This window comes from Rattus norvegicus, chromosome 14 (genome assembly GCF_021556685.1).
Source record: "Rattus norvegicus strain SHRSP/BbbUtx chromosome 14, alternate assembly SHRSP_T2T, whole genome shotgun sequence".
Lineage (NCBI taxonomy): Eukaryota > Metazoa > Chordata > Mammalia > Rodentia > Muridae > Rattus > Rattus norvegicus.
In genome coordinates, this window is record NC_141547.1 from 22,007,466 (window position 1) to 22,032,824 (window position 25,359).

Sequence of the window (25,359 nt, forward strand, 5' to 3'; positions counted from 1 at the left end):
CAAATCTAGCCATCTAGTTTCTTGATGGGCATAATGAAAAGGGGGCTTTGAGCCTAAACAAATGTTGGAACCCTATGATCTTTGTCTCCTGGGAACTCATCCCTCTTTCAGCATGTTTGAGACTCTGAGGAGCTCACGTAACCAGAAATCTACTTACCCTGCAGATCGTGTGCAACCACAGCATCTACTTCTAGCAGACAGGTACAGATTATCTCACAAACTCCACTAGACACCAGATTTGTGACAGTAAGAACAAGTGATTTGTGTGAGAAGTAAAGCAGGGTGCCCTGCCCTTGTAAGGGTCAAGCTGACTTTTGAAGAGGAAACCTCATTAGGAAATGAGCCACCAAGGTAATGGATGAATGGTGCTTGCTCATATGACATAAACCAGTTGCTAAGAGCCTACATCTATGGACCCCTCCCAACTGGAAGGAAGGGACCTGCCAGAATTGTGATCCATTTTAAGTGTTAGAGTTGTGAAATAATATCCATTGTCATGAGCTACATGACAGGCTGTCTGTCATTTTCAATAGTGAGTTAAATTTTCAGGAACTCAAAAGTCTACACTATCCAGAGATGAAGCTTCACATGGTCCCTGACCACCAGGCCTTCCTATTCCATTTGAACTTGTCTTGTAAGTTTCATGTACCTTAATGATTGTACTATATTTAAGACGAGGACGTTCCTATAGAGAGCCTGATTTGCATTACCCAGTTCTAAAGTCCCTTCATTACTGCTATGTAGGAGTAATTGTTCACCCCTGTGTGTGTGTGTCTTTTTTTCTTAAAAGCTGTAAACGTGCAATGGCAATGTTTGTTCTTTTTGACAACACTAAAGTCTGAGGAAAATATATAGGAAATTAGAAAACAGTACAGCACTGGAAAACTATTACTTCAGACTACGGAAAATTACATGCCCTTTGGAAGCTGATTGACTAGTAGGAGAGAGAGCAAAACTATAAATAAAGGCTGCAGAATTCCCAAATGCACAGTGTTTATGAGGAGCTAGAAAAGAACCACAGACTACAGAGCTCATATGCACAGGGAGCAGGTGTGTGTGTGTGTGTGTGTGTGTGTGTGTCTGTGTCTGTGTGTATGTGTGTGTGTGTCTGTGTGTGTGTGTCTGTGTGTGTGTGTCTGTGTGTGTATGTGTCTGTGTGTCTGTGTGTGTGTCTGTGTGTGTCTGTGTGTCTGTGTGTGTGTGTCTGTGTGTGTGTCTGTGTGTGTCTGTGTGTGTCTGTGTGTCTGTGTGTGTGTCTGTGTGTGTGTCTGTGTGTGTCTGTGTGTGTCTGTGTGTGTCTGTGTGTGTGTCTGTGTGTTTGTGTGCGTGTCTGTGTGTTTGTGTGTGTGTCTGTGTGTGTCTGTGTGTGTGTCTGTGTGTGTGTCTGTGTGTGTCTGTGTGTGTGTCTGTGTGTGTGTCTGTGTGTGTGTCTGTGTGTATCTCTGTGTGTATGTGTGTGTGTCTGTGTGTGTATGTGTGTATGTCTGTGTATGAGTGTCTGTGTGTGTGTCTGTCTGTGTATGAGTGTCTGTGTGTGTGTCTGTGTGTATCTCTGTGTGTATGTGTGTGTGTCTGTGTGTGTATGTGTGTGTGTCTGTGTGTGTCTGTGTGTGTATGTGTGTGTGTGATGTCTTTCTATCTCTTTCCACCTTGTTTTTGTTTTGTTTTGTTTGAGGCAGAGTTTCCTGCTAAATTTGGAGTACAGTGGTTTTGCCTAACCTGGCTGGGCAGTGAATTAATTATATGGCTCCTACTGTTTCTAGCTCCCCAGTGCTAAGGTTACAGGATCCCACTATGGCCATATCCAGATTTTTACATGATAGTTAGAGCTCCAAACTTTCTTGTGTGGATGCTAAGCACTTTTCTGACTGAGCTCTCTCCATTCTCTGTTAAGGCAGCTTTCACAGTTAAGAGCAAACTGGTAACTGCTAGGAAAGAGAGTCACTTTTCTTTCATAGTATTGCTCCTAGTACATTGGCCACGTTCCTGTAGAAGGCCACACGTCCAAGAGTATGTGAGCAACAAAAATGAAGGCAGAGGTAAAGGAAAGAAATAAAAAGATACTAGGTTGGGTGGATCAGGAGGGGATGTAAATCAGGGAATGAGGTGGGGGAGAGGTTATAGTTATATTATTAGAAAATATTATTAGAAAATGGCAGAACCTAAGTTAAATCTACATGTAACTTTTCAGCTCAACGTTCTTCCATACTTTAACAAGAATCTGTTTTATTTGAATAGTTAACTGGGCAGTGTGGATCCTTCACTAGGTACAGTGTTGGGAAAGCAAGGGTACAATCAACTTCTTTGTATCTCTAAAGTCACTACTGTTACAAAATAGCTCACTGTCTGTGTCAGAGGCACTGTGCCCCTTTTCTTATCACAAGAGCTGTAGTCTGCAAAACTGCTAATATGGTAAAATTTTCTTAACCTCCAAAAACTATAAAAAGTTTTTTGTGCCTTGGAAAGAAAAAAGTATTTTATAAACATTGGAAGTATTCATCTAGGGACTGACAGATAACCTTTTAAACATTCTCCCTAAAAAAAATTATTCTTAGAAATCCAATTCCAGAGCCAGGCAAGGAGGTAGATACCTTTAATTCCAAAACTCAAGAGGCTGAAGCAGTTCCCCTAAAGTTAAAGCCAGGCCAGCATAAATAATGAGGTCAACCAGGGCAATGGAGCAAGACTCTGTCAAAAGCAAAAACAGAGAAGGGAGAAATGTTATTTCCAATGATGCTGCTATAGTGCTTGCCCTGGAGTCATCCCTGGAGATGGACATTTTGTATTTTCCTGATACTGAATCAACGAAAGTCTAATCAAAACATTCTAAGTGTAACCATGAGCCTTGTACCTTGCTTGCTACTCAAAGCACCCGTGATTTAATGATAAGTTGTTGGGGTAAGGAAAAAAGACACATTTGGAAATTTAACCAAAGCAAAGAAGACAGAGCCTCTGTCTTCGTCATTTGTCTATGGTCATGACAAGGCATCATGGGAGTGGCAACTCTCAGAAGAAAAGAGTTGATCGGGGCTTACAGTTTCCGAGGGTGAGTCCATAACAGTCATGCTGGGGAGCATGGCAGGCAGGCAAACATGATACTGAAGCAGTGGGGGACAGCTCACATCCTGAAATGGCAAGTGTGTGTCAGAGAGAGAGGGGTGAGGAGAGAACGCCAACTGGGAATGGTGCATGTTTCGAACCCTCAAAGCCTGCCCCCAGTAATATACCTCTTCCACTAAGGCCATGCCTCCTAACCCTTCCCAAACATTCCCACTAATGGAGGCCAGTCATTTAAATACGCAAGACTACAAGGCGCCATTCTCATTCAAACCACCACATGCTCTTTCCAACAAATATCATCCTTTAGGTGGAAGCAAGCACCCAACTTCTCTAGGGAGCTGTACAGAAGCATGCAGATAGGTGGGCACCCGGGGGAGTTACAAATTCAGGATACACCACCCTTATTTTGAGCCTAATGCTGATATACTGCATTGCTGCATGGCCTGGGGTCTGCATTGCTACATGGTCTGGGCTCTGTAAACCTCAAGAAAAGTTATTGATAAGAAAGTTTTGGAATTCACATTTTCTTTGTACCCTTTCCAATGAATCATTAATTCTGCCATTATCATCAAGACAAAAAGAGTACCTTTTCTCAGAAAAAAAGGGGTAGACAGCAACTGGTCATTTTTTCCTCAGAAACCTGAGGGGGATAAAGGCAAACAACTTTCTTCCAGAGGACGAGGGAGGAAGCACTCAGCGGAGATCAGTCTTTTATTAGCATCCGTGTGTGTGTGATTGTATGTGTGTGTGGTTTGTTCAAGAAACTTACAAACTACTTTAGTTAGAAAATCGCATTTCTTCCATAGGCTAAGCACTGAAAACTTGAGCAATTGCATCTTTACTGTGACCGGTGGATGTCCAAGGTTGACATGGGGGTCATCATTTTTTACGTTTCTGCTTCATAAAGGTCATTGTTGCCAGCAGCTCATATAACTCATATAGGACTTGAGGTAGCAGAACGGCAAATTATAGTTTTCCTCAAAGAGAAAAGCAGGTTGCAGAGACTGTTTCTGAGAAACGTGATCCCGTCATTTAGCACAACCTTCTTCTGTGAGTCCCGTGAACCAAAATGTCACCAGTTTTTATGCAACTTCCCCCCATCATATTTCCCAAGTGTTACTCACAAGTACAAATTGTAAATAGACATTGTTTCCAACATGTTATTTCGTTGATACATAAAGTTCGTTTCCTTTGTCAGATTTCTGACTTTTTGGAAATTGGCAGAATTTAACCTTAAAGATGATCTCTCACAGTATTCAGCTCGTATTATATAATGATATGTGAGAGTTTCCTTTTTCCTTTTTCCTTTTTGCTTATCTTTTGAGAAAGGGTCTGTCGTGTGATTTTCCTGAGTTGCAGGCAGGTGCGACTGTGTCCACCTAAAATATTTTCTTAATCCACAGCATGTAATTGGTTAGGAACATGTCTGAGTACTTTAAACACAATTTACGTTGGAGCTTCCCAAAGTCTTTTTCACCCTAAAGGCATTGAGAAAACAAGCTTATATGAAATCTTACGTAAACAAAAGAGACAAAAGCAGGCACGTTTTGGTTGAGACAAAGTGTGAGGCCTAGGGGCCCATGTAATTATTCTCTCTTCTCATCCTACAGTGGAATCCAAGAGGATTCACCCTGTAGTCCTGGAAAACCACAGTTCTGCATTAATGGAAACTATTGTGTGTTTTATTTATCCACTATTTTTGTCTAAAACAATGAGTAAGAAATTACCCAACTAATTAGATGCTGCCTCTCATATCCAATGTATGTTAGAAACCCAGTGTCCTGACTTGTCTGTTTGCTGAACTGTCTAGAATCCATAGTAGTTAGTGACCTCTGGAAATTCCTGGTTATTATGAGCCAAGAGAACATCAAATCAACTCTTACTATATTTTGGATTTGAGCAATGTGCTCATCAGCAGGGAAACTAACTGTCCAAGCATGCAACTCTAGTTAGTTTATATAAACAAGTTCAGTTTCTACATTGGCAATAGTATCTTCAAATATAAGCTTTGCATCTATTAATAAAATGTCCAAAGCATTTCATAATTTCTCAACCACACTCATATCTTCATCTCAAAGACTATTAGACAATATGATATATGTTTTTCTAATTCATAATAATAGGATATGTGCTTTTCTAATTCTAAGACTAAGAAAGTTAAAACAAAATTACATGTTTCCAGTTTTGAGTGGGCTTACTTTTTACTAAGTCTTAAAAAGGGCTATGAGACCTTCTTTCTGCTGAAATTAAGATGATATAAGGAGATACAGGGGAAGAAATGAACCCACTATCTGAGACTGACTACTGAAATATACTAGTATTATCTTCATGCCCAGAAGTGACTTTATCAAGACATTAAAACTCTCTGTGGCCTGAATTTTGAGAGATTTTACAAGTATGGTGTCTTAGGGTTTTATTGATGTGAACAAAAACCATGATCAAGACAACTCTTATAAAGGACAACATTTAATTGAGGCTGACTTACAGGTTCAGAGGTTCAGTCCAACATCATCCAGGTAGGAGCATGGCAGCATCCAGGCAGATATGGGACTGGAGCTGAGAGTTCTACATCTTCAACAAAGGCAGACAGGAGAATACTATCTTCCAGGCATCTAGGAATAGGATCTCTAAGCCCACCAGTACAGCAACACACTTCTCTAACAAGGCCATACCTGTAATAGTGCCACTCCCTGGGCCAAGCACATTCAAACCACCATATGTGGTAGAGAAGTTGAACATCGAGTCATTCTTTTGCTTCTGTGTCTTGCAAACATCTGTACTACTTTTTTCTCACTTCTGCAATACCTTTGCATCTATTAATACAGTGTCCAAAGCATTTCAGGAGCTGGTCATACCACTGTGACTAAGACATGATCTTATTTAACCTATAATTCCTAAGTAAAGGAAGGCAAAACTAACTTGGAAAAATGTTAATATAGTATAATAAATGATTTGAGAAAATATACAGTGCTTTAGGAGTCTAACAGAGTTAGTAAGCTGATCTTGTTGCGATATAAAATAATCCCTAAAATAGGAAGAAGAAAGTCCGTGAATCAAGTGGCTGGTAGTAAATATACAGGACAAGGGGACCAGGTGACTGGAGACATCATCATTTCCTACAAATGAAAAAGTCTGCTTGGGTGTAAGAAAGACTTGGGAGCTGGGAGTATGGGGGAGAGATGTGACTAATAGTCATGCATTAGAATCCCCTGGAAAGAGTTTTACTTCATTCGGAGGGCAACGAAAGTTTCCTACATTTCAGAAAGCCCATTCAATGTCCAGTGCTGCAAATAGAATGCAGAAGGACAGGATTGTTCTTTCTGTTCTTTCAGATGACAAAAATGGTTGTCTACCCGAGAGTCACGGTAACATGATGGAGATTTCAGAGACGGCCATGTTGGAAATATAGTCAACACACACAAAATTAATTTTTACTCATATGAAGAAGAGCCAACCTACTACATTTTCTTTTTCTTTCTTTCTTTTAAAAACACTATGACCTTAAGAAGCTCTTGTCTCACAGCAGCCCCGAGTAAAGGCAGCGTCTGAGGTGATGGAGTTCATGTTTATTCTTGTTGATGGTGGATGTGAAGTTTATGTGGAAACATGGAAGCCTGCATCCTAATGACTGAATGACTAGCCGCGATGCATTAGTCCTTGGACACCTTAGAATGTAGTCACTATAGAAAGGTAGACATCAAATGGGTTTCCACCAAACAGACCACAGCTTAGCTGGCTAGAAGGAGTTGTCCTTCTGATGAGGACCCCATGGTGACAGCCCAACCCCGTTGGATTACTCACAATTGCAAAACAATAATCTTGGTGGGAGCTTCAAGAGTAACTGTATAACTGCCAATTGTGAGTCCATAGTTATAGTTTAGTAAAACTTCACAAACAACAGATGTACACGTATATAAAGGTTGGACTAAACAGTGCATCGATGCATAAGGAAACACAAAGAATGAAGAGCAGTCATGCCTAAAGAAAGGCAGGTACAAGGTCTGCATTGTAATATTCTATGGGATCCTCTGCATCAAAAGCTAGACAGATGCTTCTTTTTTTATCGGACATTTTATGTATTTACATTTCAAATGTTATCTCCTTCCCCCCCTCTCTCATCCATCCTCCCCCTCCCTCTGCTTCTATGAAGATGCTCCCACTCCTCCCACCTCAAAACCCTGGCATTAGCCTACAACGGGGAACTGAGCCTTCAGAGAACCAAGGGTCTCCCCTCCTATTGATGACAGACAATGCCATCCTCTGCTACGTATGTGGCTGGAGCCATAGGTCCCTACATGTGTACTCATTGGTTGGTGGTATAAGACCTGGGAGCTCTGTGGGGTCTGGTTGGTTGGTATTGTTGTTCTTCCTGCGGGGTTGCAAACCCCTTCAGCTCCTACAGTCCTTTCTCTAACTCCTCCATTGTGGTCCCTGTGCTAGACAGACGTTTCTTATAAATGGTTTCGTCTCTTTCAGATTGCGGCAAGCGAGCCATCCCATTAATTGCCAACAGAATAGTGTCTGGAAACCCTGCAGCCAAGGGTGCCTGGCCTTGGCAAGTTTCCCTTCAACGCAACAACATCCACCAGTGTGGGGGCACACTGATTGGTAACATGTGGGTCGTCACTGCAGCGCACTGCTTTAGAACGTAAGTTATTGAAGTCAAGCCAGTCCTCAGATTTGCTTAAAACCTCCAGCATTTCCGTATTCTACTGCCAATCAAATCAAATAAAATCTTCCTGATCCTTGTCTAAAGGATGACGTTATACTTGCAAACTTATTAGGAATGTCTGGTATGAATAAAGGAGTGCTGAATAGTATCCCAGAATCCATTAATTAAGTCTTCAGGGTCTCACTAAAGGAATTGCATCGATAGCAGAACACAGCAATTTACTGATAAATCCAGCCCCTTATTAAGTAATGCTCTCCACGTAACATTAGCGCCTGTTTCATTAAGCACTTGGCCAGCCCCATGAGGATGCTAAGTAATAACCTGAAGATAAAGTCTTCAAGAAAGGCCGGGAGTGGGTGACCGTTGCTCAGGTCAAGTTTTAAAGCGCTGGCATTTGTAGCCAGAGTTCGATTGTGATTGGCATTACATCTTTTTTTTTTTTTAAAAATCAAAGCCGGAATATATGACATGTGAGCCCTAAGCTGCCCAGATCTTACCTGGGAGAGTAAATTCTGAACTGGGTGGCATACTTAAAGAGAGCTTGACAGGATGGGATATCAATACAAAGTGTCAGATGACAAAGGGGCAGGCAGTACGCCATCTGCCTTGCCACTCAAAGGGCAGTTCATCAAGCAGCAGCGCCCACCTTTTTAATAAGAGCCCCAAATCATTGGTGTGCACATGAATACCTGGGAAACATCGCCCTCCATGATGCAATCTCATTCTGAGAAATCTCTCATACGGATCATAGAATTGCATTAACTGATCTGAAGTCCTGTCCTGTTTCTGGAAGAGACTTAGAGAGTCAAGAAAGAACTTGCCAGCAGGCAGAGCTGCTCAAAGATGAAAGCGATGCCGAGGTGAACAAAGGGATTCCGAAGAGGAGCAAGCCTCCATGTGCAGAGGGATCAGGCAGAGGCAACGGAGAGTTGACGGTGGCTTCCCAGCAGCAACCAGCGCAGCTATGAAGCTCCACGGTGCTACAGGCACTTGATTAGACACTTCATATAATTCTTAGAGTCCTCCCTCCATGTAAGGCCTGAGGGGGAAGCCCTTTCACTGAGATGTGAGTCTAGAAGTACTCAGAAGTACAGATTTATAAAACAAACAAACGATAGAAAATAGCATGTCATTGTTTATTGGAGATGTCACTTAACAACATAACAACAAAAACTACCCTGTTATCTCAATCTAATAGTGAGTAAACATGAGAAGTCATTACACGAAAGATTGACATCCCAAAGGGATGTTCTAGCATCAAAAGATATACATGCATAAGTGAGATACATAACTTCCATTTTGAAAACATCCAAGAATTCCACTATCCCTTAAATACTGCCTAAGCATTTTCTCTCTCCCTGTAAGAAACTCTGGTCCCTACCTACCTCCTTTTCCAGCATCATCTTCCACCGTTATCCCACTGGTGTTGTGAACTGAGACCCACCTGGAACCTTGTCTCCCGCATCATCTCCTAGCTGACTCCCACCACCAGCTATGTCTTATCCTAAATCTACTCTTTTTCAAAACAAAAAACCCAGTACCTTCCATATCCTCACACCGGTGCATTACTCATTGTCCTCTTTTAATTTTTTAGTCGTCTTCAGAACTCATATTATTTGTCAACATTTTAACGTATTTTATAATTTGTTTCTTTTCAACCAAAATACTCGAAGTTAAAATTTATGTTTTGTTCACTTGCTTCACATGCATGATTAATAAGTATTTGCTGAGGGAACAAGTGAATAATTTTGTATGTGCTTTACGGTCCTAAAACTCAATAATTAAATATTAAGTTTACCAGCAATGTTCTATTGGTATATGTTCTTATATTTAAGTCATGAGCAGCAGACATATTTAAATAGCCAATGAGACTATAATTACAACCAACTATTGTCAGGGTGGCAAGTTCCTTTGCATTAATTCACGTAATTGCTTGTTGTTAATTCATCTAGATGTGGAGTCAATGGATACTGTGCCTCTCATGTATGCTGCTACTCTTTTCTAGCAATGCAAACCCTCGCCAATGGACTCTTAGCTTTGGAACAACAATAAATCCTCCCTTAATGAAAAGAGAAGTCAGAAGAATTATTATGCATGAGAAGTATCGCCCTCCAGCCAGAGACCACGACATCGCTCTTGTGCAGTTTTCTCCCAGAGTCACCTTTTCAGATGAAGTACGCCGAATTTGTTTGCCAGAACCCTCTGCCTCGTTCCCACCAAATTCAACTGTCTACATCACAGGATTCGGAGCACTTTACTATGGTGGTGGGTACCTCCGAACAACAAGCAGACCCCTCAGTTCTTTAACAGAGTTCTTCGATCACCAGTATTTTGTTGCCATCCCTTTCCGCACAGCTCGTTTTGTCAGTCGGTACTCTTGTTTTACAAGTAACAGAAATCCAACATAAAGAAGAAACAACGCAAATTTAGCCCTTGTAATTCAGTAGTCCCCTGTGAGAAATACAATTTAAATATAAGTAGAATGCAGAGTTTAATTGATGTTGCTGAACCCTGAACCACTAAAGCTTTGTACCTCCAAGTCCTTCTTCCCCCTAGATTATTAGCTTCACGATCTGGAACTCTAGCTCCACCCAGTGGCAGAAGTGGCTCACAGCGGTACCGGATTGACTGACCAATTTCAATATTTTTTTTTTTTTTTTATTAACTTGAGTATTTCTTATATACATTTCAAGTGTTATTCCCTTTCCCGGTTTCCGGGCAAAATCCCCCTCCCCCCTCCCCTTCCTTATGGGTGTTCCCCTCCCAACCCTCCCCCCATTGCCGCCCTCCCCCCAACAATCTAGTTCACTGGGGGTTCAGTCTTAGCAGGACCCAGGGCTTCCCCTTCCACTGGTGCTCTTACTAGGATATTCATTGCTACCTATGGGGTCAGAGTCCAGGGTCAGTCCATATATAGTCTTTAGGTAGTGGCTTAGTCCCTGGAAGCTCTGGTTGCTTGACATTGTTGTACTTTTGGGGTCTCGAGCCCCTTCAAGCTCTTCCAGTTCTTTCTCTGATTCCTTCAACGGGGGACCTATTCTCAGTTCAGTGGTTTGCTGCTGGCATTCGCCTCTGTATTTGCTGTATTCTGGCTGTGTCTCTCAGGAGCGATCTACATCCGGCTCCTGTCGGTCTGCACTTCTTTGCTTCATCCATCTTGTCTAATTGGGTGGCTGTATATGTATGGGCCACATGTGGGGCAGGCTCTGATTGGGTGTTCCTTCAGTCTCTGTTTTAATTTTTGCCTCTCCCTTCCCTGCCAAGGATATTCTTTTTCCTCATTTAAAGAAGGAGTGAAGCATTCACATTTTGATCATCCGTCTTGAGTTTCGTTTGTTCTAGGGATCTAGGGTAATTCAAGCATTTGGGCTAATAGCCACTTATCAATGAGTGCATACCATGTATGTCTTTCTGTGATTGGGTTAGCTCACTCAGGATGATATTTTCCAGTTCCAACCATTTGCCTACGAATTTCATAAACTCGTTGTTTTTGATAGCTGAGTAATATTCCATTCTGTAGATGTACCACATTTTCTGTATCCATTCCTCTGTTGAAGGGCATCTGGGTTCTTTCCAGCTTCTGGCTGTTATAAATAAGGCTGCGATGAACATAGTGGAGCACGTGTCTCTTTTATATGTTGAGGCATCTTTTGGGTATATGCCCAAGAGAGGTATAGCTGGATCCTCAGGCAGTTCAATGTCCAATTTTCTGAGGAACCTCCAGACTGATTTCCAGAATGGTTTTACCAGTCTGCAATCCCACCAACAATGGAGGAGTGTTCCTCTTTCTCCACATCCTCGCCAGCATCTGCTGTCACCTGAGTTTTTGATCTTAGCCATTCTCACTGGTGTGAGGTGAAATCTCAGGGCTGTTTTGATTTGCATTTCCCTTATGACTAAAGATGTTGAATATTTCTTTAGGTGTTTCTCAGCCATTCGGCATTCCTCAGCTGTGAATTCTTTGTTTAGCTCTGAACCCCATTTTTTAATAGGGTTATTTGTTTCCCTGCGGTCTAACTTCTTGAGTTCTTTGTATATTTTGGATATAAGGCCTCTATCTGTTGTAGGATTGGTAAAGATCTTTTCCCAATCTGTTGGTTGCCGTTTTGTCCTAACCACAGTGTCCTTTGCCTTACAGACGCTTTGCAGTTTTATGAGATCCCATTTGTCGATTCTTGATCTTAGAGCGTAAGCCATTGGTGTTTTGTTCAGGAAATTTTTTCCAGTGCCCATGTGTTCCAGATGCTTCCCTAGTTTTTCTTCTATTAGTTTGAGTGTGTCTGGTTTGATGTGGAGGTCCTTGATCCACTTGGACTTAAGCTTTGTACAGGGTGATAAGGATGGATCGATCTGCATTCTTCTACATGTTGCCCTCCAGTTGAACCAGCACCATTTGCTGAAAATGCTATCTTTTTTCCATTGGATGGTTTTGGATCCTTTGTCAAAAATCAAGTGACCATAGGTGTGTGGGTTCATTTCTGGGTCTTCAATTCTATTCCATTGGTCTATCTGTCTGTCTCTGTACCAATACCATGCAGTTTTTATCACTATTGCTCTGTAATACTGCTTGAGTTCCCCCTGAAGTCCTTTTATTGTTGAGGATAGCTTTAGCTATCCTGGGTTTTTTGTTATTCCAGATGAATTTGCAAATTGTTCTGTCTAACTCTTTGAAGAATTGGATTGGTATTTTGATGGGGATTGCATTGAATCTGTAGATTGCTTTTGGTAAAATGGCCATTTTTACTATATTAATCCTGCCAATCCATGAGCATGGGAGATCTTTCCATCTTCTGAGGTCTTCTTCAATTTCTTTCCTCAGTGTCTTGAAGTTCTTATTGTACAGATCTTTTACTTGCTTGGTTAAAGTCACACCGAGGTACTTTATATTATTTGGGTCTATTATGAAGGGTGTCGTTTCCCTAATTTCTTTCTCGGCTTGTTTCTCTTTTGTATAGAGGAAGGCAACTGATTTATTTGAGTTAATTTTATACCCAGCCACTTTGCTGAAGTTGTTTATCAGCTTTAGTAGTTCTCTGGTGGAACTTTTGGGATCACTTAAATATACTAGCATGTCATCTGCAAATAGTGATATTTTGACTTCTTCTTTTCCGATCTGTATCCCCTTGATCTCCTTTTGTTGTCTGATTGCTCTGGCTAGAACTTCAAGAACTATATTGAATAAGTAGGGAGAGAGTGGGCAGCCTTGTCTAGTCCCTGATTTTAGTGGGATTGCTTCAAGTTTCTCTCCATTTAGTTTAATGTTAGCGACTGGTTTGCTGTATATGGCTTTTACTATGTTTAGCTATGGGCCTTGAATTCCTATTCTTTCCAGGACTTTTATCATGAAGGGGTGTTGAATTTTGTCAAATGCTTTGTCAGCATCTAATGAAATGATCATGTGGTTTTGTTCTTTCAGTTTGTTTATATGATGGATCACGTTGATGGTTTTCCGTATATTAAACCATCCCTGCATGCCTGGGATGAAGCCTACTTGATCATGGTGGATGATTGTTTTGATGTGCTCTTGAATTCGGTTTGCCAGAATTTTATTGAGTATTTTTGCGTCGATATTCATAAGGGAAATTGGTCTGAAGTTCTCTTTCTTTGTTGTGTCTTTGTGTGGTTTAGGTATAAGAGTAATTGTGGCTTCGTAGAAGGAATTCGGTAGTGCTCCATCTGTTTCAATTTTGTGGAATAGTTTGGATAATATTGGTATGAGGTCTTCTATGAAGGTTTGATAGAATTCTGCACTAAACCCGTCTGGACCTGGGCTCTTTTTGGTTAGAAGACCTTTAATGACTGCTTCTATTTCCTTAGGAGTTATGGGGTTGTTTAACTGGTTTATCTGTTCCTGATTTAACTTCGATACCTGGTATCTGTCTAGGAAATTGTCCATTTCCTGAAGATTTTCAAATTTTGTTGAATATAGGTTTTTATAGTAAGATCTGATGATTTTTTGAATTTCCTCTGAATCTGTAGTTATGTCTCCCTTTTCATTTCTAATTTTGTTAATTTGGACGCACTCTCTGCGTCCTCTCGTTAGTCTGGCTAAGGGTTTATCTATCTTGTTGATTTTCACAAAGAACCAACTTTTGGTTCTGTTGATTCTTTCTATGGTCCTTTTTGTTTCTACTTGGTTGATTTCAGCTCTGAGTTTGATTATTTCCTGCCTTCTACTCCTCCTGGGTGTATTTGCTTCTTTTTGTTCTAGAGCTTTTAGGTGTGCTGTCAAGCTGCTGACATATGCTCTTTCCTGTTTCTTTCTGCAGGCACTCAGCGCTATGAGTTTTCCTCTTAGCACAGCTTTCATTGTGTCCCATAAGTTTGGGTATGTTGTATCTTCATTTTCATTAAATTCTAAAAAGTTTTTAATTTCTTTCTTTATTTCTTCCTTGACCAGGTTATCATTGAGTAGAGCATTGTTCAATTTCCACGTATATGTGGGCATTCTTCCCTTATTGTTATTGAAGACCAGTTTTAGGCCGTGGTGGTCCGATAGCACGCATGGGATTATCTCTATCTTTCTGTACCTGTTGAGGCCCGTTTTTTGACCAATTATATGGTCAATTTTGGAGAAAGTACCATGAGGAGCTGAGAAGAAGGTATATCCTTTTGCTTTAGGATAGAATGTTCTATAAATATCCGTTAAGTCCATTTGGCTCATGACTTCTCTTAGTCTGTCGACATCACTGTTTAATTTCTGTTTCCATGATCTGTCCATTGATGAGAGTGGGGTGTTGAAGTCTCCCACTATTATTGTGTGAGGTGCAATGTGTGTTTTGAGCTTTAGTAAGGTTTCTTTTACGTATGTAGGTGCCCTTGTATTTGGGGCATAGATATTTAGGATTGAGAGTTTATCTTGGTGGATTTTTCCTTTGATGAATATGAAGTGTCCTTCCTTATCTTTTTTGATGACTTTTAGTTGGAAATTGATTTTATTTGATATTAGAATGGCTACTCCAGCTTGCTTCTTCTGACCATTTGCTTGGAAAGTTGTTTTCCAGCCTTTCACTCTGAGGTAGTGTCTGTCTTTGTCTCTGAGGTGTGTTTCCTGTAGGCAGCAGAATGCAGGGTCCTCATTGCGTATCCAGTTTGTTAATCTATGTCTTTTATTGGGGAGTTGAGGCCATTGATATTGAGAGATATTAAGGAATAGTGATTATTGCTTCCCTTTATATTCATATTTGGATGTGAGGTTATGTTTGTGTGCTTTCATTCTCTTTGTTTTGTTGCCAAGACGATTAGTTTCTTGCTTCTTCTAGGGTATAGCTTGCCTCCTTATGTTGGGCTTTACCATTTATTATCCTTTGTAGTGCTGGATTTGTAGAAAGATATTGTGTAAATTTGGTTTTGTCATGGAATATCTTGGTTTCTCCATCAATGTTAATTGAGAGTTTTGCTGGATACAGTAACCTGGGCTGGCATTTGTGTTCTCTTAGGGTCTGTATGACATCAGTCCAGGATCTTCTGGCCTTCATAGTTTCTGGCGAGAAGTCTGGTGTGATTCTGATAGGTCTCCCTTTATAAGTTACTTGACCTTTTTCCCTTACTGCTTTTAATATTCTTTCTTTATTTTGTGCGTTTGGTGTTTTGACAATTATGTGACGGGAGGTGTTTCTTTTCTGGTCCAATCTATTTGGAGTTCTGTAGGCTTCTTGTATGTCTATGGGTATCTCTTTTTTTAGGTTAGGGAAGTTTTCTTCTATGATTTTGTTGAAGATATTTACTGGTCCTTTGAGCTGGGAGTCTTCACTCTCTTCTATACCTATTATCCTTAGGTTTGATCTTCTCATTGAGTCCTGGATTTCCTGTATGTTTTGGACCAGTAGCTTTTTCCGCTTTACATTATCTTTGACAGTTGAGTCAATGATTTCTATGGAATCTTCTGCTCCTGAGATTCTCTCTTCCATCTCTTGAATTCTGTTGGTGAGGCTTGTATCTACAGCTCCTTGTCTCTTCTTTTGGTTTTCTATATCCAGGGTTGTTTCCATGTGTTCTTTCTTGATTGCTTCTATTTCCATTTTTAATTCCTTCAACTGTTTGATTGTGTTTTCCTGGAATTCTTTCAGGGATTTTTGCGATTCCTCTCTGTAGGCTTCTACTTGTTTATTAATGTTTTCCTGTGTTTCCCTAAGTGTGTTCATGTCTTTCTTGAAGTCCTCCAGCATCCTGATCAGATATGATTTTGAAACTAGATCTTGCTTTTCTGGTGTGTTTGGATATTCCATGTTTGTTTTGGTGGGAGAATTGGGCTCCGATGATGGCATGTAGTCTTGGTTTCTGTTGCTTGGGTTCCTGCGCTTGCCTCTCGCCATCAGATTATCTCTAGTGTTACTTTGTTCTGCTATTTCTGACAGTGGCTAGACTGTCCTATAAGCCTGTGTGTCAGGAGTGCTGTAGACCTGTTTTCCTCTCTTTCAGTCAGTTATGGGGACAGAGTGTTCTGCTTTCGGGCGTGTAGTTTTTCCTCTCTACAGGTCTTCAGCTGTTCCTGTGGGCCTGTGTCTTGAGTTCACCAGGCAGCTTTCTTGCAGCAGAAAATTTGGTCTTACCTGTGGTCCCGAGGCTCAGGTTCGCTCGTAGGGTGCTGCCCACGGGCTCTCTGCAGCGGCAGCAACCAGGAAGACCTGTGCCGCCCCTTCCGGGAACTTCAGTGCACCAGGGTTCCAGATGGTCTTTGGCTTTTTCCTCTGGCGTCCGAGATGTGTGTGCAGGGAGCAGTCACTTCTGGTTTCCCAGGCTTGTCTGCCTCTCTGAAGGTTTAGCTCTCCCTCCCACGGGATTTGGGTGCAGAGAACTGTTTATCCGGTCTGTTTCTTTCAGGTTCCGGCGGTGTCTCAGGCACAGGGGTCCTGCCGCTCCTGGGCCCTTCCCCACGGGAGCCCAGAGGCCTTATACAGTTTCCTCTTGGGCCAGGGATGTGGGCAGGGGTGAGCAGAGTTGGTGGTCTCTTCCGCTCTGCAGCCTCAGGAGTGCCCACCTGACCAGGCAGTTGGGTCTCTCTCTCACCGGGTCTGGGAGCAGAGAGCTGCTGCGGGCCGGGCCAATTTCAATATTTTTATGCCTATGCAGCTAGTTTAATGGTGGCTAAGAATAAAATCAATGGAGAGATAAATCATCAAAACCTTCTTACCCTCCCTAAAACAATCCAACTTTATTACTAACCTATAATGACTGCTGCTGAATGCTTTCAGTCATTCTCAGACACACTCTGGATTCTAGAGTGTACTTTGGTTATATAAATAAAAACTGCTAGGGTGTTTAACTTCAGTCTTGAGAAAAAGCAAAACAGGCTTCTGAAAATGGGAACATCCATTCAAAGCAGCCTGTCTTATGTATGTATACACAATGAACTTCAAGGAAAAAGACTCTAATCTCAGGCTCCACCAAGGAACTAGGAAAACACTTAGACAAACATCACCAGGCTTTGAAGACTCTAGATTTTCTTCAGACATTCTCCGCAGTTCATATCCATCTTAGGCATGTGTAGCATACGTTGCTTTCTTCATGGTCATAGTACTGACTGCAGGAAATATTACCCATTGTTTCTTAGTTCCAGCAGGATAGCAAGGCTGAGACCAACCATGTCTGCACATTAAGGTTCTCTCTGTAACATAACCACTGGTTATTATGAAAGGGACATGGTGAATACCTCTTGGTATAAGAACACCCTCTTCTGGCAATAGTTTGAGGTTGGAACAGACACATACCTGACAGACTACATTGTGACTAGGAATAAGATTAGACATTTACAAAACAGTCTCCCTTGAAGTAGGAGGCCATACATTAACGCCAAGAACTTATGGCTTACTCTCCAGGAAAGTCCATTTCCATATATGAAAAGTCACCATTAGTAAATATGAAGTAATTGAGGCCATACGCTGAATGTTCTAAGACAATATGAACTCGAACTGGAAAACAATAGCAAAAATAACTAAAAAATGTCCAGATGCTTAGAACTTAAAGGACCCATTTATAAATGAAAGTCTGGGGGTGGATCTCTTAAAAGTACCTAGAACCAAATTAAAAATACTGTTTACAGAGTGTATTTGTTTTTACTTTTAAAAAATCTAAAATATATAAACTAAGTGTCAACTTTAATGCACTAATAAGGATAAGAAGATAATCTAAAACAAGCAGAAGGGAAAATAATAAAAATGAAAAAGTAGAGAAAATGGGCAGATAAAAATGAAGCTTTTTGATATAAATCAATACTTTTTAAAGAAGTGCCAATAAGAGAACACAAAGTAGTCGGGAGCTGTTAGGATTTGGAGGTATAAATTTTGGAACTATGCCTTTTTAATTTTATTACACTTCGCCAAGAAGTTTGCTATAAAAGTAATTAATTTATCTATCACCTAGAAAATATCAATTGTCATATCCACTAAACCTTCCCAAAGGGGAAATAGAATTTTTTAAATTGATAATACAGATATAATAATAAATATCTATATTTATATAGAGACAAAGCATTTTATAGACATAATCTTATATTGGTAGAAATCTATATCTTGATGCAGAATCGAAGTTATATTTTCTTACATTAGTACAGAATTTGTACATTGGTACAAGTTTAAGGTTTTTATTTGTATACATCTTTGTATATTGATATGAAATTTAAATTTAATTTTGTTCCTATGCAACTCATTTAAGAGTACAAGGCTTAGACTTGGTCCTTTTAATAGCTGCTATTACAAACTATTTAAAATAATTAAACAATACAAGTTAATAGTCGCATAGCTAAACTCGTGGTCATATTAGATTCTGATTTAGTTAATTACAATAAAATGTTTTCGAGGTTATTCAAATAGTAAGTAACTAAAAAAAATCAATATTTGACACTTCAGTTGTGCTATGTATAGGTGAAGTCTTCAAAACTGTCCGAGATCCACAGAAATATGGCCTTTCATGTTATTTCTTTATTAAAGGGTCTTTTAACTACAAGACATGTCTACTCCAACATTCCACTTCAAAGACAATATTGAGCATCAATACCTCTATGTAGAGTTGATTTAAATAGAGCAAGCTAGCCACTGGGCAAGAAGTGCCCTAATTTTATCTGCAAACAGAATGCTGTCCAAAAGGACAAATGGACAGGAATAGTCCATTACTAACCTCTGCCAATACAGGGTAAGCTAGTCCTTCATAATGCCTACTTCACTTAAGGTCGACTAGATATTCTGGGCAAGAAGGCTGAAGACAAATGTTCCAACGTTATAAGGAATGTTGGGGACTACTCAGGCAGTCAACTGTCTCTGTCATTTGTATAGTTTTGGAAGTTATGTGTTTGTGCTTCCTGAATACTCAAATAATATTTAATCCCTTCTCAAATCTCTAACAGGGTTGAAGACTAAATAGTTATAGTCTCACAATTACACTTAAGTTGTATCGCCTTGATGATGTTCCAAATTTAAAAGGATGGTTTTCAGATGATAATACAAGTTAAAATCAAACATGATTTAAATATAGAATTGTAAATTCATTAAGTTAAGATAGATGATAAAATATTTCATCTAAATTGCCTAATATGACAGGCTAGCCATTATAAAAATATATCATACATTATAATTTACATAATTGTGATAACTGAGAGAAAAGACCCTTTCAATGGACTAAAAGGGGAAATTGCTGAGGTTTGCCTTTCACTGTCTATTGTAATGCAAGTGTGGACCCCCAGGACCTGGAGTCTGCACTAGCTCCTGTGACCCTGCCCCCAAGCTATTTCTGATTGGTAAATAAAGATGTAGACAGCCAATAGTTGGGAAGAAGAAACATAGGTGGGGTTTAGGTTTCCTGAGCTAGAGATCCAGGGATGAACCAAGAAGGGAAGAAGAGGAGTACAGGAGGAGGAAGGAGAAGCTGCCACGGGTTAGGTGAGCCATAAGAACATGGTCCTGAGGACTGGTCAATTGGAGTTAAGAGGAGCCCAGATGAAACATAATAAATAGTAATAACTCTGGGTTATCAATAGGAAAGTAGATTCTAATAACATGGAGGGTAGGTATTCACCCAACTATAGGCTTGTTATAAATGTAAAGATTGTGTATGTTTTCATCCAGGAACTACCAAAGTTCTACCCAAGGCAGGGTAGAAATCCCAAGTTGGGATTTAATAATTTCTAAACAGGTCAGAAGTTCAGGTTATTGGATCTTCTTTTCTGAGATTGTCAGAACAGTGGTTTGGGCATAGCCTCATCTGTTGTTCAAGATTCCCTTCCAGACTGGGTGCTTAAATTCTGTTTCTTGCATCTATAGAGTTTGCCTCCTCAGCAAACATGTGTGAGCAAACATGGAGAAATTATAAACCTCACCTGATTTGGCCAGGTCTGCCTTGGATAATCTCCCTCTGATAATGCCAAGGTCAATCTGGTTGAAGATATTATTTTGTATAAAAATTTCTCAGCACTTTGACACATATAACTTAAACTTAATTATATAAAAAATGATCTTCATCATGTTCTCTGAGTCCATCCCATGCTTGGGGAAAGAGAAATTACACAAGAATCTTGGGGCCATGCTGGAGTTCTGCCAACCAGGGTATATATCATGATTTCCTATCTAGTCTGTGGTTGAGAAAAAGAATTTAAGAATGTTTATAATATTCTTCATTTTCCTCTGCTTCTACCTTTCATGAGGACCTAGCTTAGACTGAATCCCTACATTTTTTTCTGAGACAAAGCCATTGTCGTGTAACATAATCATATACATAAAAGATTTTTATAAATGTACAGGACTGGAGAAACATAATTTAAGAGGTACTTTATCAAGCCAAGAAACAATACCGACTAAGCATGTAGTTTTTGTGGAAACAATCTGAAATCAATAAACACACTTATTTTTTTTAAAAAAAAAGAATGCTGTCTTTAAAAATAAAGACTGGTTTGAAGGGCTCTGCAGTTAACAGCACTGGTGGCTCTTCCAAAGGACCCAGGTTCTGTTCCCAATATTCACCCAGCAGCTCCCAGTCATATATAACTCCAGCTCCAAGGGATCCACCTCTTTTGACCTCCACAGACACTGCATGGATGTGGTGTACAAGCATACAGGCATGCAAAACTCCCTATAGGCATAAAACAAAAAAATCAAAATTAATAAATACCAGTTATTTTTAAAGTAAAGATTCAAAGATTTTCCAGAAAACAAATGGCAATACTGCTTGTAGATGTATTTAATAAAATGAATAATACAGTTTAGTTTGTTTGCTTGTTTTCTGGGACAGGGTCTCACCGCGTGACCCTGCCTGTAAAACAAACTGGTATCAGACTTGTAGAGATACGCCCATCTCTGTCTCTATGGGTACTGATAAGGGTATTTATAGCATATGCCAGATTTTAGCTAGCATTTTTTTCTAGGACTGCTCACACTAGCCTTAGTCTGGATAAACAAATCTCGAATGAAGACGGTTAGCTCAGAATCTCCTCTCCTTGGTCCATCTAAGACTTATTGAAAAGTGGTGAGAATGCTTTGTTTTTGTTTCTTCTCTAAGGGGAGTCCCAAAATGAGCTCCGTGAAGCCAGAGTACAAATCATAAGCAACGACGTGTGCAAGCAGCGACATGTGTACGGCAATGAAATAAAACGCGGGATGTTCTGTGCTGGATTTCTGGAAGGAATTTACGATGCCTGCAGGGTAGGTTGGAGAAAAAATAATTCAAAGTCACTAACTCAAAATCTTTTTTTTTTTTTTGGCCTAGCCCAGGAAATACTCTATGTTTTTTATAGTCACATGGGGCATGCTGACATCTTCAAATGTGGTAATGTCACAACACCTAAGGACTTCCAAGTGTTTTATTATTGAAAACCCTGAAACAAAGGTTTCTTTGCAACCAAACACAGAATGTAGTTCTCTTAGTCCGGAAGCTCTCGGGATAAGAGTCTTGTAATGACATCTTACATTCCAACAGGCTCACGAATTACAAAGGCAGCAACTGTGTACAGTGAACTGCAGTGCTCTAAGAATGTAATGGAAAAGAGATCGTCTCCCCTTCAAGAAAACGTTCTCAGAACAAACATCAGAGAAATGATGCTTTACTGAGACCTAAAGAATACGTAGCACTTATACAATTACAGAAGAGGGAAGAATAACTACAACTGTGAAGATGTGTACATTACCAATTACTATAATCTGTAATGGGCAACCCCAAGCAAAGCACAAGCAGAAGGGTGCAAAGATTGATTAGGTATACCTATCAATATTCTACAGATCTTTACAGTGTTTTCCCCAGTCTTCCAGAATCTGTGTGGCACGTATATTTTCTGACAAAAAAAAACTCGAATATGTTTCTTGCCATATCCAAACATTTTCTTTTTGAGATGAGACCCTTGCAAACATCAAGGAGGTCAATCTGCACAGTGAAATGAGAGTGTTGGTGGCATGGGTTGACAAAGAGATGACACAGAACAAACTGTTGGGGGAAAAAAAAGAACAAAAATTTATAACACCCAGGCCAGTCCAGAACAAGATCTAACAGATAGCTAACCTCTCTTGCCAAGAGTGTGACAGCTATAATTTAGAGATCCAAGGAACAGGAAGGAAGAGGTGAGCGGAAGCTCATCAGAAGGCTTGCAACTGATGGGGATGATAATTCAGAGATCCATGGAAACATGTGTGGCTCAGAGGATTCACTGGGATTGGATTCAAAGAAATATAAGAAAGTCTCTACTCACAGAAAAAGTCATTGGAAAAGTGGCTCAAGTGCCGGAGAACAGTGATGATAATGGGGTGCCTGATCAGGGCTTCAGAGACTCTGATAAAACAGAATAACAGGCACCAGCATCAGCCTTCCTTACATTCCCAAATGCTTATCTGGAATTCAATAAATGCCCTTTACATACAGAAGGGAAAGGAGATGGAGGAGAGAGGGGGAGAGGGAGAGGGGGAGAGGGAGAGGGAGAGGGAGAGGGAGAGGGTGATGGTGATGGTGAAAGAGCAGGAGAAAGCAAGAGTGAAAGTGAGAATTTCTCCCCCAAACATCTAGGTAAACAAAATCCAAGCACAGACTTGCTGATGAGAAACCCTGTCTTCCAAAAAACTAAAAAGGTTCTCACAACTTAGTGTGCAGATTTACAATTTTGTTTCTGGTTGGAGCTCAGTTAGGAGTTTGATGAAATAAAGATTCCCTTTGTAATCACTTCCGGGCAGTGGAAAGGGCAGGGTTGGAGGTGGTTCTTAAGGTGATGCTCAAATCACTGCAGAGCATAGCGGGTGGGAGAAGTTATCCTCATTTGACAACAGCTCCCAACGGAAAAATTCTCATCTCCAGCAGAGTTTCACTGGCTCTACAAACCACACTCGAGCCCCATGCCCAGCAGTAGAGAGTCAACACAAAACAGCTCAATCGTAATTTTGGAGACTTTTCTTTTTTGTATCATGTTTGGGCATTTTCTACTGTACTGGTCTTTTTCTTGTATGTTATGGGTTTTATTTACTTATTTGGTGTTGGGAATCTATACACACACTTAGAATAAACTAAACGGCTCATCAACTTTCATAAATGAGAAACTGTGTAGCCAATTGTTTTTCTCATGTTTACTTTCAGGGTGATTCTGGGGGCCCATTGGTTGTAAGAGACGACAAAGATACCTGGTATCTCATTGGAATTGTGAGCTGGGGAGACAACTGTGGTCAAAAGAACAAGCCTGGGGTGTACACTCAAGTGACTTATTACCGACGCTGGATTGCTTCAAAAACGGGTCTCTAACTCGCCATGGATAAACTCGCTAAAGAAAACAGTAGCATGATGGTCATATGTATATATGAATTCAGACATTCATTTGGTGGCCTTGGTACAATGAAGTAAGATTAAAGAGCTGGACCTAGCAACACGAAACATATGATCTATTTCAGAATCACATATCTGTGAAGGGATGGGTTGATTTATCATCGAAAAATGCAGTAAAAATATTCACCTCCTTAAACCAAGCTAACTAGAGTATACGCAAGATGCATTATGTCGTTTTGCAGACAGCCTGGGAGAATTTTAGAGTATGTTTCTCCTGGGTTCCCTTCAAGAGAAAAATATTTTGAATCTTCAGGAACCTCCAGGTGCTCATACAAGTCCCTATGACTTACCCGAAATTCACAAACATCTTTTTTGTCTTCTTCACATTCCTTCTAGATTTTCCTAAGTTTTTCCATCACGGGAAATAAGTTTGTTACCTCTATATGTGTATCAGGGAACTTAGAAGAGAAGACTAATCAAAATTCTGTGGCAAAATAGAGCAAAGTTACTTTAAACTTTGCTGGGAATTTTTCTGTTTTTTTTTTTTCCTATGACTTTCTAGAAACACAAGCGTGTAAACAACACTCATATCACCATACTGATTGCATAGATGTGCGTAAGATAAATATTGATCGATGTTTTTATATAAGGGAATTACTTAATGTATAATTTTTATCCTGAAAAGTTGAGAGGGAATGATGACTTTGTGAGCTGTCCTAGCACAGGTGTACAAGAATTTGACATTTTGAATGTGCACTGACAGATTTTGGTCACCAGGGGGAGATTTTTGTCCAGCATTATCTTAGGGTCAAAAGATTGAAAACAATAGGGAATTTGTTAACACGTAGAAAAACATTTGTTTCTCCTCACAGAAAGGAAATTCTGTTGCCTTTATTTCTACCATCAAGTTTCCCCCAAGGCTCATATTTTGGTTATTACAATCACAGGACCATACAATATGAGATGCGTGGATTTGCAGATTAAGGTGTATAAACAGCTTGACAAAGCTGTTTTCAGTTTTCATCCTTTGTTGTCAAAGTCATGTGTCCCCTTTCCTTACAAAGTTTGTTTATGGCCACTGTGTTTATTGAAGGAGAGTACCTATGACATTTCTCACTAAGTGCTATGGGATCAGTTTTTAAACTAGGAGGCTATTACTACGACTACTCACTTCAAAGCAAGGTTCTTTCTTCCTATATGTAAATATCCATTGTCACATAAATTTTCTGAATTGTGGTGGTTAAATGTGATTGTGTTTCTAATGCTAAGACTCAGTCTGGTCTTAGAGTTGTCAATAATGTCCTCCAAACTGTCTTCTGCAGCATTCCATTCAGGGTTGTATGGGAACAAATACTGTTTTATCGTTTTAAATCTAATAAAGTTGGTGATCGGAGCATTCCATAGACAGTATCTCTGAGTCTGTGTTCAGGCAGCAGTGTGGGTCTTTCAACTGATATCAAGGGTTACATTCTCTTTTATAAAAATAAAAAAAAGCCAAGGTCATTCTCAGCTTCTCAGGAGATTTGAAGCCAAACTCGGTTGTGGGAGACTTCATCTCAGAAAATAACAAAACCAAGCAAAAGAATCACACTCTGTAGATTACTAGTTAGGGTAACTCTGAAGAAAACAAGGACTCTTAACCTTGGTGTTATTGAAGCTTTTCCTGAATTAGTCTTGATTGCAGGGAGCTACCCAGTTCAGAGGGTTCAGTGCTCTTTCATGTCTGTAGCACCCCTCATCCACAAATTTTGATAACCAAAAGGACCTCTACATATTAGCGAACATCCTCCAAGGCATGAAATTATGCCCCAGGAGAATTGCTGTTTTGAAGGCAGTTGATCACTTTTAGAAATACCAGGAACTGAAAGAGGTGACGTTGGGTATTCAAAAAACACAGTATCGTTATC

At 40.1% G+C, this 25,359-nt stretch overlaps 1 protein-coding gene across 2 annotated transcripts in view; it reads left to right on the forward strand.

The window, feature by feature from the left end:
- The window catches only part of Tmprss11a (transmembrane serine protease 11A), a 67,027-nt gene extending 42,172 nt beyond the window's left edge, over positions 1 to 24,855 (forward strand). Inside the window, 4 exon segments of one of the 2 annotated variants that reach the window (NM_001432900.1) lie at positions 7,537 to 7,708; positions 9,738 to 9,997; positions 21,218 to 21,360; positions 23,270 to 24,853. In NM_001432900.1, the coding sequence (NP_001419829.1) occupies positions 7,537 to 7,708; positions 9,738 to 9,997; positions 21,218 to 21,360; positions 23,270 to 23,431 (737 nt within the window). In that variant the 3' untranslated portion in view covers positions 23,432 to 24,853. 2 annotated transcript variants of the gene reach the window in all.
- Positions 24,856 to 25,359: the final 504 nt, after the last annotated feature.